At 46.6% G+C, this 17,484-nt stretch overlaps 1 protein-coding gene and 1 pseudogene across 1 annotated transcript; one reads left to right on the forward strand and one right to left on the reverse strand.

The window, feature by feature from the left end:
- Positions 1 to 384: 384 nt before the first annotated feature.
- LOC133918002 (protein CANDIDATE G-PROTEIN COUPLED RECEPTOR 7-like) lies at positions 385 to 1,834 on the forward strand (annotated as a pseudogene).
- A 4,273-nt stretch (positions 1,835 to 6,107) lies between these two features.
- On the reverse strand, positions 6,108 to 11,933 carry LOC133919333 (E3 ubiquitin-protein ligase WAV3-like). Its single transcript, XM_062363696.1, has 2 exons — positions 11,465 to 11,933; positions 6,108 to 8,541 (listed from the first exon to the last, which is right to left on the reverse strand). Exons 1-2 carry the CDS (start codon positions 11,699 to 11,701, stop codon positions 6,652 to 6,654), a joined length of 2,127 nt encoding a protein of 708 aa, XP_062219680.1. The 5' UTR covers positions 11,702 to 11,933; the 3' UTR covers positions 6,108 to 6,651.
- Positions 11,934 to 17,484: the final 5,551 nt, after the last annotated feature.

The raw sequence follows: 17,484 nt of genomic DNA on the forward strand, positions 1-17,484 counted from the left end.
CCCCACAATGATCAAGCATATCGCAGTCCAAGTCTGAACAACAGATATATACAGATTTCACATTCTGCAGCCCAGTCCATTAGACCCATGATCGTCCACTAAGGCCCATAAACCACACGGAGCAACGTACTGATGTGGTAATTTTCTCCATGGCAAACAAGGTCGCCTTCTCCGTTCGCCCGCGCTCTCATGGACCTCCCTAAAAACACGCCATGCTCATCGACGAGCCGCTTGTCCGTCTCCATCACCCTTCCCCAAGCGTCCGCCATGCATGTCCAACAATTAATGGATTTCAATCCCGAAAGAGCAAAGCTGAGATGCGAGCAGAACGATCAATCCACAGCGTTGCATGACAACGTGCACGTACCGCCGCGGGCAAATTCGATGGACACCTCCCTGGCCGTCGCCGTCGCCGTCTTCCTCCTGGTGCAGGTCGCCAATGCCGAGATCAGGGCTACGTCCATCGTGGCCGATCCGCGGCCAATTATCCTCTTCGAGCAGTTCGGCTTCGCGCGTGGCGGCAAGGCCACGCTCTCCATTAGCCGCGCGGCGTGGAGACTCCGGCCGGATTCGCGCCGCGCCAGCGTGGAGCCGTGGACTCCAGCCTCATGGGGTTCGTGCTCACCTCCGGCGCCCAATTCCCGAAGATCAACAACGAGACCGAGTACGCCGCCGCCGACCCTGGAGGTGGCGATGGCTTCTGCGTGCTGACGAGCGAGAACGCCCTCCCGGTGCTCCGGCTCAACGACGTCCCGCCGGGTGGGGTCACCAGCACTGTGACAATCGACGACCCCGACGAGTACGCCGCCGTGTTCAGAAACTGCAAGGACGGCGTGGAGGTCACTACTATGGACGTGCGCACCGAGATGTACAACGTGCGCGGCGGCGCCTCCAACGGGCCCAGGGACTACCTCCCTGTGGGGTTGCTGCCGCTGCCGGCCATCTACGCGGGCGTATCGGCGGTGTACGTAGCGTTCCTGGTGGGGTGGGTGTAGACGTGCGTTCGGCAGCGCGCCACGGCGGAGTCGATCCACGCTGTGATGGGCGCGCTGCTTCTGTTCAAGGCACTGAAGACGGCTTGTGCGGCCGAGGACGTGTGGTTTGTGGAGCGCACGGGCACGCCGCACGGCTGGGACGTCGCGTTCTACGTGTTCGGCTTCTTCAAGGGCGTCCTGCTCTTCACCGTCATCGTGCTCATCGGCACCGGTTGATCCTTCCTCAAACCGTACCTCCAGGTTAGTTTGTAGAATCCATCGTCGATCAACTTTTGCAATGCATCAATGCATGTAAACCTTGCATTAAAATTCGTTCTGGTTGCTTTCCAATGTTGCAGGAGCGGGAAAAGAGCGTCCTCATGATCGTGATCCCATTACAAGTGATCGAGAACTTGGTTCTGGTGGTGATCGGCGAGACAGGTCCAACGGGACGGGACTGGATCGTGTGGAACCAGGTCTTCCTTCTGATCGACGTCATCTGCTGCTGCGCCGTCTTCTTCCCCATCATCTGGTCCATCTTCTGCCTGCGCGTGGCCTCCAAGACCGACGGCAAGGCGGCACGCAACCTCCAGAAGCTCACGCTCTTCAAGCGCTTCTACCTGGTCGTAGTCGGCGGCTACCTTTACTTTACCCGGATCATCGTGTCGGCGTTCCTCGCGGTGCTCAATTACAAGTACCAGTGGGTCATCAACGTCACCGTCGAGGCTGCGAGCTTTGCCTTCTACCTGTTCGTGTTCTACAACTTCCAGCCGGTGGAGAGGAACTCGTATATGTACATCGGCGACGAGGAGGAGGAGGCCGCCGGTGGGGAGGTTGAGATGGACGACGGAGCTTTCTGAGCTCTGATTCATAGGATGCACTGCCCTCTCTTCAAAGTTCTGTATGTTGTACGAGTGTATGTATTAATTAGCTGGTAGCGTGGAACACGTAACATGTTTGTTGCTCAGAACCTCTGAGCGGGCTGCTGCTTGAAACGGTGGTGATAGGGGTATTCAGATGTTTGACTCTTTTATACCATGAATATATACTTGTTCAGAAAGTCTCAGCATTAATCGACTGAAATCCCTGTTGCAGCAGCCCGCTAGTGAGATGTTATAGTTCCGAGGGTTAGGGCTTGGGGTTGGGGTTGCCCTAGGATTAGAGGGAAGGCCATAGGCGGTAGCATTTCCGCTGCCGTGTGTCTTTTTGATAAGGTCATGGGTCATGGGGTGTATTGAACTATGTGTTATATATTGGTGTACGAAAACGTGTCCTCATCAGCATACGACAAGAGCCTCTTTTAGTAAGGAGGCTTAATCTTAGAGATGAACTGTGAGCCAAAAGGGGAGAGAGAGGGAGGAACGTAGTCTGTGTAATGGGGGAAATCTAGGGATCCCCTTGCCTACCCCTGTAGAGCTCTTTTATTGAGAGAAGGGGTAGGAAAAATTATCAATCTACTCTTAAAATATTATGTTACAACAATGTGTATATGAGGATATTTTTGGTATTTCACCCCTTTACAAGTGAGGTGGTAGCTGGGATACTATAATCGCAATAATGATACCGCCGCACGTCGTTTAAATATCTCATGGCTAGAGCGTTTCCCCAACAACACTCCCTCATCCGCCAATTTTGAGGTCCCGAGGAGCGAGTGGATGTCGAGAGAACTAGCTCTAGCCTCCTCTTCTTTTTTCTTGAAGTCAATTTATCTCGGACTGTTCCCTGTCATTGTCACGCGGACGTCTGAGGGTAGCCGCGGCGATGTTCGAAGTAGTGAAGCTCGACGGAGGTAGGGCCAGAGGTGAAGTCGATGGCGAGGTTGAGGGGGACAATCTGTGACCCCTCAGCATGTAGTCGCGGTGACGCTCGACGGAGGCGAGGCCGGTCAGAGCATCGCGGCGAGGGCCAAAGGTGAAGTCGATGGTGAGGGTGAGGGGTAGTCTATGACCCTCTCAGCATGTAGTCGCGGTGATGCTCAATGGAAGCGAGGCCGGTCAGAGCACCGCGGTAAGGGCCGAAGGTGAAGTCAACGGTGAGGCTAAGAGGGGCAGGTCATGACCCCTCAGCATGTAGTCTCGGTGATGCAACAGAGGCGAGGCCTCCTGGAGCACCATGACGAGGACCGAGGGTGAAGTCACTGGCGAGGCTGAGGAGGGTAGTCCGTGACCCCCTTAGGATGTAGTCATGGCGATGCTCGACGGAGGCGAGGCCGTCTAGAGCACCACGGCGGGAGCCAGAGGTAAAGTCAACAACAAGGTTGAGGGGGGTAGTTGCGACCCCCTCAGCATGTAGTGGCGGCGATGCTCGATGGAGGCCGATCGACCGGAGCACCGCAGAGGGGGCTGGAGGTGAACTCATTAGTGAGGATGAGAGGGGCAATCTGTGACCCCCTCAGCATGTAGGCATGACGATGTTTGACTGAGGCGAGGTAGGCCGAAGCACCATGATGAGGGACGAAGGCAAAGGCGATGGCAAAAGCTGAGGGTGTCAGTCCGTGACCCCCTTAACGGTAGACACAGTGAGACTTGGTGGAGGTAGGACCATCCGGAGCCTCACGGCGATGGCCGAAGGTGAAGTCGACGTCGAGGCTGAGGGGGGTAGTTCGTGACCCCCTCAGCAGATAGGTGTGGTGAGGCTTGGAGAAGGTAGGACCGTCTTGAGCCTTGTGGTGGAGACCGGAGGCGAAGGCGATGGCGAAGGCTAGGGAGGGCAGTTCACGACCCCCTTTGCGGATAAGCACAATGAGGCTTGATGGTGGTAGGATTGTCCGAGGTCTCATAGTGGCGGCCAGAGCTAGCATATTTTGATCCCCTCTCAAACTTCTCGGGATCTCGGCCCTTGCCTTGTTCCTGTAATTGTCTTCAAACTAATGCATTTTGATAGAGTTAGAAAATTTCTACCTCCTGTGCAGGATCGGCCAAGCCTTTTGGCTCAGAGACTCTCGACCCCTTCGTGCTTTTTGGCCGTGAGCAAGCGAAGGACGTGTCTTGCATCTTAGGCACACTGCATAGTGCGTACTGCGCAAAGCATCATTCCCCCAACCCCCTCGCGTCATTTAATCGTTAGCGGGCAGAGAGCTCATTTTATTAGCGCTATCATCATGGCTTCAGTTGAAACAGGGAAGCTTCTAAGGCGGTTATGCCACATGTATGTATATGCATATGTATGCGTGCATGTATGTATGTATGCATGCATGCATGCATGCATGTATGTGCGTACGTATGTACGTATGAAATGAAGCAATTTTAGGAATAATCAATAAGCTAATTGGACCTCTCCGCCACCAAGGCTATGCCTTTAGGTGCATAGGGTCTCTAGGCATCTCCGCTACCAAGGCTATGCCTTCAGGTGCGGAGGCACCTCAGCCACCGAGGCTATTCCTTTAGGTGCGTAGGCATCACCGCCATCTAGGCTATGCCACCAGGTGCCTAGGCATCTCCACTATCGAGGCTATGCCTTTAGGTGTTGTGAGGAACCGACCAGATAATATTCTAATTAATCATCAGGATGATCATTTGCTTAATCACGATCACAATGATTAACCAAAATATCATCCTGGTAGTTCCGACATGTGTTTTGTGCCCAAGATCGGAACACATGACTTTCTAATATATAGCATCACAATAAAACTTAAGAAAGAGTGAGTAATTAAATTATATTATAAGTTCTTAAGCATTCAACCATCTACAATAATTTACATTAAAAGGAAGCTAGGAGGATAAAGAACAGATCACCTTCTAACAAAAACTAGATACTACGAAGCGGAAGATTAACATTTATGAACCATCAAAAACTAGGTGAAGCCATATGTCCTTAGGCTCCACCCAAAAGCCTCGCAGCAAGAGTAACTTGCACTACTCATTCCTGCCATCTACATCGACGGACGTGAAGTAGCTAAATACAAACTCCTCCTCACTAGTAGAATATGAAAGAGCAGTATGAGTACGAAGGTACTCGCAAAACTTAATCCATAATGGGTACATATAAATAACACTACTCCAAGGAGAATACATTGGGGTATTAGTAAGGAATTAGCCACATGGTTAAGGAGAATACATTGGAGGAGCCCGTCACCAGCGCGCTCCCCTCACCACTGTGGAGGAGCCTGTCGCCAGAGCACCCTCCTCATCCAGCAGCACCCACCTTGCCTCAGCCGACGATGCCAAGGCCGCAGAGGAGATCGCTACCCCCTCAGGTAAGCCACCCCTGCACCGAGAATACAGTGAGCTCAATTTTGGATCCTGCCACCATCGTCTGTCGGTGGTGATGAGTAGGAGGTAGAGAGAGAGAGAAGAAGAAACTAGGAGAGAAGGAGATAAGGATGGCTAGGGACATGACGTAGATATTTCATGGGTGGAGAAAGAGAAAGAAATAAGGACGGTTGGGTTGTGAGAGAAAACCGACGGATCGGGCGACTATATCAATCATAAGTGCCGGTTGTGGCCGATAGTCGATATCATTATCAGTTTTTAGCAGTTTTATTATGATTTAAATATAGAAGATTAAAAACCATCAGGTGATATATTTATACTACCGGTTCTTACATAACCAGTAGTAATAAGCCAGCATTTATAACCAGTTCTATAGTAGTGATATGACCGTAAACATAGGTTACCTCTTGCTTTCGCAATCGTGGAATTACGGTGCTACATGTGCTTAGGTGAAAAAAAAATTCGGGCACCAACCGTTGGTGAAGCTCCGTGAAGCAAGTTCGACTGAGGTTGAACTCTAGGTCCAACGTGGGCTGGCACCAGCCGTTTGTGCTTAATATTACTACGTTTAATATTTATATTTTTGTTACAACACATAAACACTTAACTAATCCTTATTTATGAATCTGAAGTGTTCAACAAACTGTTTTAATTAAATTGAAGTGTTCGATACTTCTTTTTTGTTGAAAGCAAAAGTGCTCAGTGAGAGGTACAGATTCTCACGATAAGTGAATTCGCATAGCAGGTTCCTAAAGAGTCAGTGTGTGCCGCAGGCATATCAGTAGTCTTTGTTTCTCTCGGCGAGCTACACCATAAGCAGAGCAAAATCGTACCAACGAGTAAAGCTAAATTCAGTCCATCCAACGTAATCGGCACCAACAACATGCAACACGCCTGACGGGCATGGGCAAGAGATAATAAATGGTCAATGAAACAAGAGTTTGGATCCATGTAATAGCATTGCATCCTCAAATCAAAATTTCCCGAGATTCCATGACATACCACCCCCAGACCGGACCCTTTTATCTACATCACCAAAGACCCAAGGGAAAAAGATACATTGATAATTAACTGACCAGACCCTCTTATCTACATCACCAAAGACCCTCTTAGCTACACCTTACCCCATTGAAGCTATTACACAATTTCTCCAGTCCCTCCTCTATTAGTCTACTTTACTTCCCAAACTTCCTTCACACCACAGGAGTAAATCCCCACCCCCACGATGTATTTACCACCGAAGCCCTTCCTCACTTTCTCCTGTATACCACAGATTATATTTACCTCCAAGCCCGCCTCACCACCTCCGGCAGTCCGGTATACTGCCACCATGACTCAAATGAGAAAAACAAAAGATAGGTGCTAAAGTACTACACTATGACCTAATAAGCATAAGCAACCACACCAATGCAATTCCTTCACCATCATCCGTGCACTTCCTTCGCAAGATAATGGCGAACTAGGTTCTACCTTGGCTGGGGTTTCCCCAGGAAAAATCTAGGTTGTTGGACCTGTGATGGGCCCTGAGGTGAAGGGTAGTGGTTCTGTGAGCGCTGCAGCATCTGAACCATGGATGGTGTCTGATAGGAGTAAACAAGCGTAGCACTATCTGTGGAGTCACCTCGTGCAGTGGCTCTCTGCCAAGAATGCGAGCTCAGTCCAGACAGCAGATATGCCCTCCCTGAAGCCTCGTAGCGTTGCCGGTTAGCCATCCTCTCCTGCATCTCCCTCAGCTCTGCATCAAGGGCTGTGCACAGGCGATCACCACTCCGGCTTGAGAAGGATTCCGACAATATCCTCCGGCAATCCTCAAGAATAGCAACAGCATCAGAAAGAGTGCCTCTCTCAGCAGCAGCCCTTGCAGCCTCAATAGCATCAGCAGCGCGGACACGATTTCTCGCACGATCCACCTCCATGCAAACTGGCTCAGATGTGGGTAATTTGGACCTCAAGATCTTTACCACATCACCTTGAATCCTGATGGCTTCAATTGTCAAAGGATCTCTGTAGGTACAAGCAACCTTCAAAAGTGTGGTTTGTTCACGACAATGTGGTAAGCTCACAGACAGTAAAAAGTCCCTCTTCTCATCAGCGTAGAGATGACCAACATCAATTGACCCATTTCGCCCATTTCCAGCCACCTTACTCAGGTAACTACCAGATTTGATGGAGCGAAGCTGAACACCAGGATGCACACACTCCACATTTAGTTGCATATCCTGAACAGCAACACTAAGAAGCCCTCCTATACACTGAGCAAATGCATCCTGAATCGCACCTTCATCCTCGATAAAGGAGAATGTACCACCAGAGGCCTCAGCAATTGAATGTAAAGCATCTGAATCATGGTCTACACCAAAACCAAACCCATGCACAGGCACTAACCGGAATGTGTGATTGAGAATGGAAGATGGAACAAGTGACCTATAATCTGGCCGGGCTCCCCTAACATTTGAGGCAATATTGTATGTATCTTGGCCATCTGACAGGAGAATGATGCTGCACACTGGATTCTGGTAATTTCGGTCCTCGATAACCTTAGCAGCTTTCTTCAGTGCATCAGCAATGTTCGTGCCACCACCAGCACCAAGTGAGTTGACAGCCTGCAATGCCTGCTGCTGGCCAGAATGTGACATCCGTCGCAGATGGAACAACCTTATAGCAGTAGAAGAGAAAGCAATGACTGAAAGGCGATCAAGTGGTCCAAGGTGTTGAATAACAAAACCCATGGCTCGCTTCAAGAGTGCCAGTTTTGTGCCTGCCATACTTCCACTAACATCAAGCACGGTAACAAGATCAACAGGAGCATGAGATGTAGGACACCCAATTGAGGTTGCATTAACCAGTCCACCTGTGACCTGCTCCGGATTAGCATATGGGGCCTTCAGATGGATCAAAACAGCGAAGTCATCTTGAGATGATGACTGTGGAATGGCCGAAAACTCTGGATATGTCTTAATTTCCACAGTTCTACTAGATCCAACATCACAACTGTCAGCAGCTTCCATCTTCTGCAAAGGTTCATCATCATTGAATTCTACTGGTTCAGAAGTATGCAAGACAGGAGCTTCTCTCTGGCGGTTCAGAACCTGGCGGAGAAGACCCATGTAGGCATCTTGCTGCGGTAGTCGAGCTTGGTTCACATTCAGCCCACCTCTTCTGCGAGGAACTATAGAAGATAATGAGAGATTGAAGGGTATCTCTTTCCACTTTGTCCGGCAAACTGGGCATACATGGTTTCCATGTTTCACATTGGAGGAGATGCAATGAAAGTGAAACATATGAGAACATTCAGCAGTGAACAGGGCTTGTCCATGACCTGGCTTCATGGAATCAAAACATATAGCGCACATTCTCTGTTGACAAAACAACAAAAGGTGTGTTACTTTATCTTTTTCCTTTCTTGAAACAAAGCAGGATGAAATGGAACACAAGTAACAGTATGATACCCTTAATTTTATGTAGAAAAATAGCCCCTCACAGCAAAATGTGTGTATAAAACTAATACCTGTCACCACTGTATAAGAAATCCTAACAAAAATGCATTTGTCGAAGGAGTTTGACTAAACAACGGTCAAAATCATCCCCATCACATGATAACTAAACCCCAAAAAGGCACTTCTTTGGCTTGTTTCAACCAACATATGGTACAAATTTCCAACCCATAAATGTATAAGAAAACTGACAAACATCTTTACACATGCATCAAAATATTGCTAATCGGTCACAATTTGCGGCACTTTGCAGAAAATTCAAGGCCTGACCAGACAGACAAACAAAAAAATGTCAAACTTGCATGCATGCCAATAAATTAAATCCAACCGTGTATCTCATGTTGGTTTACCAAAATGCCAGCTTTGAAAACGTGGACAGACTAATGTTTGCAAAGGCAATAATGCAGGCTTCACAATAAAACAAATAATTTAGTGTTTATTTTCCTAACATTTTAGTCTTTAGTTTTGACCAGGGCAAGCAAGTTTAGAACCGTCAAGCACACAACACCCGCATAAATGTCAACCCTATGAGAGAAATACTCGTGAAGTTGCTGGTCAAATCAGGGCACTTCCATACACAATTCCAACCAAGTCTGACATAAACCCATTAAACAAAAAAGTGTGAAAGCATAAATAAAAGCATCCATGCATCGTCCCAAGTCCCAACCACACGAAGATTATATCAGGAAAATTTCAGATCTTGGACCATTCAAAGAAATCACGCGCCTGCCATGACAACTACAGCTATTTACGTCCTTTAAGAAAACAGATGAACAAATATACTAATAATGCTGAAGATTCGGCATCCCTATCAAATGTACAGCAGCTCAAGATGGAAAATATGGTTGACATAAAAAATAAGAAATTTCGTGGCGAGTGGTAGAGGGGAGAAGATGATACACGTGAACACAATGGGAAGTTGGCAATTTTGGTCAGCAAAGGAGCCAACTTTCCCTTTTTCAGGGGGGATATTTAGTTATTTGCCACTCAATTGGTGTGACTCATCCAAACTGCCATTATTTTCATGTGCAATTTTTGTGATGCCATCAGATCTACGAATTCTTAGTTGCATACCACTTTGGACCCTTTTGCCCCTACCTTTCTTCTTCCTCCATCTCCTTCCTATGCTGCTCCCTCTCCTGTCCGAGCTGAGGTCGTCGGCCAACCGGAGAGGTCACCATCGTCGTGTGACAACCATGAAGTCGTCGTTGCACCCTCTTTCGCCCCCAGCAGCCATGCAGCTTGGCCGTGGCGGTCTTAGACCTCGTCCTCGGCGGTGGCCATGGAGCTCAGCCTCGCCACCGCATCCCAAGGCTGTGGTCCAAGGTGGTGGAGAGGAGAAAGAGGGAGCTTATTGGCCCAAGGGAGGTTCTAGACCAGGTTCGCATTATTTGTTGTCGCCATGGCTGTGGGTGAGGAGACATGCGTCCTTGTCGCAGGGGCCGACGAAGGCGGCTCTTGTGAGCTGACGAGGGAGAGGAGGTGCTTATTGACCTTGCCCATGAGCACATCTCCGTGACCTACATGGTGACCACATCAATCACGCGGAGTCCATGACGGTGCCCGACGTAGACACGACGACAACAGCGGCAATGGTCGGAGCAGGAGGAGAAAGATGATAGAGAAGAGGCAAGGAAGAAGAAAGGGGTAAAATTGTCCATAATAGTATAAAAATAAGCAATTCGTAAAACCGGTGGCAAGAAAATAATTGTATATCAAAATAATGGCAATTCGAGAGAGGCTCTCTGATTGGGTGGCGAATAAATAAATTTCCGTTTTCGGGAGGAGCAAGTAGAGGCAGTAGAAAAGAAGCTTACGTTAAGCTGTGTATTGATATCACACAGAACAAAGCAAACGTATTGACCTTGACCCGTCCCAAAGTGCCTCAAAGGATACCCAGCCAAAACTAGCAAACTAACCGCACCCCCAAATCCCTAAGAAACTGAAGCTCAGGTGGCAAGGCAAGGGAGCATTTGATTTTTTATCAGTCTGCCATTTGGTAGTTACAAAGACTGATGCCAAGCCGGCCGGGGTTCAAACCCCGGTCTGGTACTTGAGGCTGAGCATTTGCTCGGTTGGTCAGACCTCAAGTAGGGACGGGGCTAACAACCAGGGTTCGAGCGTCAGGTAGATCTGACTGGTCCTGATCTCGTTGCCTCTAGGTAAGGCCGGAAGGGCATTCTACTCTCTGGCCCTTTGTACATTGAAAGAAGAAGAAAATGATGACAGTACACCAAAGTCCAAAAAATGTAGCACATTGGGAAACAGGACGAAATTGTACGAGAAATTAGCATGAAACGGAATATTATCAATAGAAGGTGACATCATCTTGCAAAAGTAAATCTTTTTTGGATGTCTTGCTTGAGTAATGTTAGGGGAAAATAAGCTTGACTAAATCATCAGTATCTGCAAGGAAAGTTTTTTGATGAACACATGCTTTCGCAGGAACAGCATGAGACGATTTCAACTCGATGCAAAGTAACAAATGGCAAGTCCCTACTAGTAGAGGCGCAGCTAAAGACAAACCACGACATTAAAAAAATCATATGTATACAAGAATGTTGGACGCAAGCAGGAACGTCCAAACCAAAACGCCCATCACTGCATTCAAAATTTTCCGGCCAGAAGAATCGCATCTGGAGCCAAATCGTTCGCACGTGAAGTCACATTGCTCAAATCCGTACCTAAACCCACCAAAAACCCCAAGACCGCGGAAAGCCGGCCTCCATCTCTGCGGCATTCCACATCTAGCGCGCCGGTGAAGGGAAGGAAAAAAAGCTCTCACCTTGGAGGACTTGCCTCCAGACTTGGACCTCCGTAGCGCGCCGGCCTCCGCCGTGTCCGTCGCCGCCGGCGTGTTCGGCGCCGAAGCGTGCGCTGCCGCCGCCGCGGAGTCTAGGGAGAGCGCATCCGACGCGCGGCGCTCGCTGGCGCCGTCCTCCCGGTCGCCGGCGACGGATGGGAGGTGCACGCACAGGCCGGCGCCCAGCGCTTTCTTGGCCTTCCTACACACCCTCTCCATTGCTCTCCGACACTCTCGCGGCCACAGATTCGTCTGATGAACTCCTAACTTCGCTTGTGGGAAGATTGAGAGTACTGCTAGAGGAAAACAGAGATGGGGAGGGGGAGAGGGAGGGAAAGGAGGCGGTTTTGAAGGGTAGGGGGAAGGTGAGCCGCCATTGGAGAGCGGCGGCGGTGGGTGGCTTTTGGTTTGACCTCTGTGCTGCGAGAGAGACAAGGGAGGCAGACAGCGCAGCGCACCGCACCGGAGGGAACATATTCCCTTCATTTCGTTTCCTTCCTGATTTCCTTCCTCATTCTCATTCCTTTTATTTCCTCTCATCTCCAACAACTTCCCCTTGAGAGGAATCGCGAAGGGAATAAAGAGATAATCCCATCCTGAAGGGAATGACCCTGAGAATCCCGTCATGACGGGAACCGTGAAGGAAAACCGTTGGAGCGCTGAAGGGAACGAAAATCCCGTTGTAAAGGGATTTTGGTCCCTGAAGGGAAACCGTTGGAGATGATCTAAATGGAGCGGAGGGGGCCAATTGATTTTGTTTTTGCCACAAAGAGATTTTTTTATTTCTATTTTAGCCTATAGTCATAGACTTAAGATAGTTTCACATATCATTAACATAAGTGGTATCATAGTCAAAAGGTCCATCTTTCAAGTGGTAAATTATTAATTTACTAACTAAGTACATATACATTACAACAATAATACAAATATTAGACGTAACATCAGATACAAACTTAAGTATAGAGATGTGGATGTGCCATATAAGTACATCGAATAAATACATAGGGAGCGATACTGAGCATTGCAACGAAAAAATACAAACTCAATGTACGGAGATGTGGATGTGGCATATAAGTACCATCGAACAAAAATATCAAAAGTGATGTCGTAGTTTAATTTTAGATAGGATCTGAAAAGAGATGAAAAGATTATCTACTAATTTTTCTCTTATTTTTTATTAGTAAAGTGAGTTATATATATAGTCGATAACGAGACAAAAAGAATGGACTATAAGGGTGAATAGAAAAATTAGATAAATTATTTAAATTTTAGAGATTTTATTAGATGAAAAGGTAGTAGGAAAAGTGGTGAAAAAAATTAACACATATTTTATATAGTAGAGATATTCGGAGGGGGTTTGACTATGAGCCCGGAAAAGAAAAAGAAAAGTAAACGAAAATAGGAGGGGGTTTGGTTTTAGGTCATCTCCAGCAGCTACCTTAAATTTTCATCCTCTAAAACACTATTACAGCATCCCCTATCACTATTACAGCACCCCTTATTTTTTTCATCTCCAGCAGCTACCATATTTTCTACCTTCTACTCCTCTTTTTCTCTCTCTGGACCCGCTGTCAGCCTCTGTGAACAGTACTGCTACAGTAATAGGCATTGTTTTCTTCCTCCGGGCCCACTGGCAGTCTCTGTGTGCAGTGTTGCTACAGTACGTGGACAGTACCCCGCAAATCACTGTAGCGCCCGAATCTGCAAAAATACCTCCTCTGCTGGAGATGGCCTTAGCGGGAGGGCAGGCTGGTTTGGTCACCAGTTGGTGGGAACCTACTACTCTCTGGTCAGAACTCAACAATGAAATGGAACTTCAAGCTGGCAAATTGGCAATTGGTCCGTCCGCCCACAGCTCCTCAGTCCTCACCCACCCAAGATCCTGAAAGCCAAACCTCCAATCTATGGGATGGTGGTGGTGTAATTGTGTAAGGATTTGGTTTTCATGCCTCGTCTGTGCTGCAACGTGATTCTCGTATGGAGTATATGTTATGTAATGTCCACTTCGGTTCAAACTACAAGGATCTCATATCCGTCCTTGTAGCCTCTAAATTGGTTTGTGGCATTATTAGCCGTGGCATTTCTCTTTCCTATGGTGCCCTATCAACAGTTCTCGGATCCATAAATGATCATCCGATAATTTTGACTTTGACTTCTTTTTTCTGGTTTGGTTATCATGGCAAAGAAGACAAATGATAACTCACGTCAAGAGCATCTCCATAGGCTCTATCACGCCCTTCATCACCAAAATAACGTGTACAGCGCAAAAAAAACACACTTCAACAGAGACGCTATCGCACACGCTATTTTTATAGACTCTCCAGATCACCCTCCCCGTATGCTAAATGTAGCATGTCCTCCCAAGCCACCATCGAGCAAACGTCGCCTTCCCTCCCTCCTTCCTCCCCTTCCCCATCACCAGCTGCCCACTCCTCCTCGTCATGATGGTCCTCCGGCCTTGCTCGCGTGGATCTGCTATGCCGCCCTAACCTCGTTGTCGTCCGCTTCTGTCCGTCTAAGGTGAGGAGCGCGGGAAAAGGAGCGCATGGATGAGGAGCTCGGGAAGAATCCAGAGGAAGTAATGAGAGGCGGAGAGGAGAGGATTGGAGAGGGGGGTTGGGGAATTAGAGGGGGTTTGAGAGTGAGAGAGAGAAGGAATTTCAATTAGTGTATGATCTTATTTGAATATTACTCATGTATTTGCAAATCGTTCTAATGGCAAATGGATTTTCTTCTAGTTTGTTGAGTGGTGAAATCGATGGCCCAATTTGGAAGGATAGCCAAAATTTTGGTCCAATTAGAGAGCAACAATTGTGCTACGAATGCTATATGAGCAATTATGTTATTTTGTTGCACACTTTTATGATGTATCAGCTATTTGTTGTATGAAAGAGGTGGTCCATAATTAAAACACTACACCATTTCATAATTAACACACTAAACCCCTCCATAATTAAAACAATACACCCCTCTATCATTAAAATAGTACACCACTTCATATTTATAGCAGTACATCCCTTCATAATTAAAACACTAGTTCCCATCATAATATTGACATAGTTGTTCAAGTAGATCGTCTTGAAGCTGAGATTGAGTTTGTTTGCCTCCAATATTATAATGATTTTGAATAAACTCAAATAGTTTGGGCATGTGGTTATCAGAAATCATCACCTTTTCTCCTACTCCTTCGTAATTGAATTCATCCGATCCTCCGTCCCGCTCATCTTTAACTATCATGTTATGTATGATGACACAAGTTGTCATGATTTGTCCAAATGTCTCTTGATTTTAAAATCTTGCTGGTCCATGAACAATGGCAAAGCAATCTTGCATAACTCTAAAGGTTCATTCAACATTTTTCCTAATTGATTCTTGAGCTTGGGAGAAATGTTTTTTTCTTATTTTCCTAGTGGAAATAATATTGTCTTCACAAATATGGCCTATTATGGATATATCTCATCTACAAAGTAATATCTCATTATATAGTTATGATCATTGATGCTTTTGGAGCTTGCCCTTCGGATAACTTTGCAAAAATAGGAGAAACGGTGAAGAACATTAATATCATTGTGAGATCCTAATAAACCAAATAATGCATGTCAAATCTAAAGATCTTACGAAGCTACTACTTACAGAATAATTGTGGGCTCGTGCGCATGGCCAGTATACATGTTTTGCCATGCTGCGGGGTAATTTTTCTACTTACAATGCATGCAGTCTATGCTCCCTAGTATTCTAGAAAAATATCTTTGTTCTCCAATTACAAGTAATTTAGCAGTATCATAATCATTTGAAGATCTCAAGTACCCATCTCCAAAAATTTCAATGATAGCTTTCACAAACCTTTTAGACTCTTGTGAGGAACTGTTCAAATTGTATTCTAATTAATCATCAGGAATGATCTATAATATAATCACATTTATAACAATTAATCAGAATCAAATTCCGGTAGTCTCGATATGTGTTTTATGCCCAAAATCGGAACATATATCTTTTCAACATATAACATCACAACGAAGCTTAAGAAAGAGAGAGTAATTAAATTATATTACAAGTTTTTAAGCACTTGACCATTTACTCAATTTACGACAAAAGAAAGCTAGAAGGGTAAAGAACAAATCACCTCTTAACCAAAACTAGAAACTACGCAGCGGATGATAAATCCTATTAACACAAAAAATTAGGTGAAGCCATATGCCCTTAGGCTCCACCCAAAAGCATGTCACACGAGTAGTTTGAACTACACATTCCTGCCACCTACATTGGTGGGCGTGAAGTAGCCAAATACAAGCTCTTCCTTACCGGTAATACATGAAAGAGCAGCGTGAGTACGAAGATACTCGTAAGACTTAATCCAAAATAGGTACATATAATAACTTGACTCCAAGGATTATGCATTTAAGTTATTAGTACGAGTAGGTCAAAAGGTTAAATAAATTTATAAAGCGTAAGCAACCTAACACCTATGTGTGGGCATCTATACTTAACTCAAAGCACATCTATCCTGCAATATCAACCTGCACATAAATGTAAAAGTAACCATCTCATATAATCAGTAATCCTCAATAAACAAACCCAGCATACTATGCCATATCCTCAAATTCAGAAACTCTACGATAGATCGCCCAGCTCACGCGCCCGTGCAAGCGTGGCTGTCCGCGTGTCAACCATCCGCCACTACGTCGCCCGAGATCTCTCCTTCCTCCTCTAGCATGTCTCGCATCGCTCGTCACCGTGACAGTCACGCCCCTCGAAATATCGTCGTGACACCCCTCCGCTCCCTCGCTCTCTCTTCTCTCTTTGCCCATGCCTGCGTCGCCCATGCCTCTACGTCACGCGACTTCCGTGCCCACGCACGGGCGTGGATGGCGCAGAGTGCCCATGCCCCGGGAAAATGGTGGGCGTCACCTGCCACCTCGCCGCAGCGCTACCCACCGACGTCTGCTCGACGTCACGCGCTCACCGCCTCTCTATGCGCTCCTCTCTTGTCTATAAATAACGCAGCCCGGTCTTTCTCTCTCTCTTTCTCCATTTCGCCTCACCACCGCGCTACCGCCTTCACCATTGCTGTCACTACGACCTTGTCGTCGACGTCCTACCCCCACAAGCTGTCGAGGAGCACTTGGTGTAGCATCTAGGCCCCTAGTTAAGTGGTAAATATTTTAGTGATTAATTATAACTGTATCATTGTGACTAATGCGTATGTTTTGAAGGGAATAAAATTTTTTAGTTAACAATGATTGAAAGGGTTTTCTTAGTCCCTCATGAAATTCTATTGGTCGATCAAAAGGACATTTGCGTCAAGATTAAGGATTCTCTAGTTCTAAATGTCACAAGGTGATGAAGGACACTTAGAGTAGATATACGTCTCCTTTTATCTTTTTGACCGTACTATAAAGGGGGCTAAGTGTTGTAGCTTGATCTAGTTGAGTCTAGACATAGTTGAATGCATACTTGCAAAAATCTAGTACTAGGTAGCTCATAGAAGTCCATGCGTGAGAAGTTGAGAAGTTAGAATTCAAAGTCGACTGAATTGGACGAGTTTCAAAAAAATTGTTCTCACTGAATTGTCCGGTATAAGAAAGTTTAAACTCACCAGGCCCTTTTCCCTCTCAGTGAGGGGTTCAAATGACCTCACCGGATTATCCGGTGATTGGAGGAATTTTGCACCGGAGCATTTAACAGAAGAGTCGTCTTTCAGAGAAAATCCAAGTTGAACTAAACGGATTGTCCGGTGATCAGAAGGACGCATACACCGGACTATTTAACAGAAGCACTGTTTTCCTGGAGAAAATCCAAGTTGAATTGTTTGGATTGTTCAATGTCATAATGGAGTTATGACTGGACTATTTAACAGTGACTTAGTATTTTTAGAGGAAATGATTTATAAGTCACCGGATTGTCTGGTGATACTATGTGAAGGAACACCGGACCATTTTACAACGGCTACTAACAGACGGTAGACAACACGTGAAGAAAAGTAGTCTCACCGGATTGTCCGG

The sequence above is a fragment of the Phragmites australis genome, chromosome 5 (genome assembly GCF_958298935.1).
Source record: "Phragmites australis chromosome 5, lpPhrAust1.1, whole genome shotgun sequence".
In the NCBI taxonomy this organism is placed as follows: Eukaryota; Viridiplantae; Streptophyta; class Magnoliopsida; order Poales; family Poaceae; genus Phragmites; species Phragmites australis.

Excerpts from the sequence above, each read along its gene's own strand:
- LOC133919333 (XM_062363696.1), bottom strand. The coding sequence starts at position 11,701 with ATGGAGAGGGTGTGTAGGAAGGCCAAGAAAGCGCTGGGCGCCGGCCTG. Across the intron at positions 8,542-11,464 it reads CTGGAGGCAAGTCCTCCAAG|AGAATGTGCGCTATATGTTT; the intron begins GTGAGAGCTTTT and ends TTTTGTCAACAG.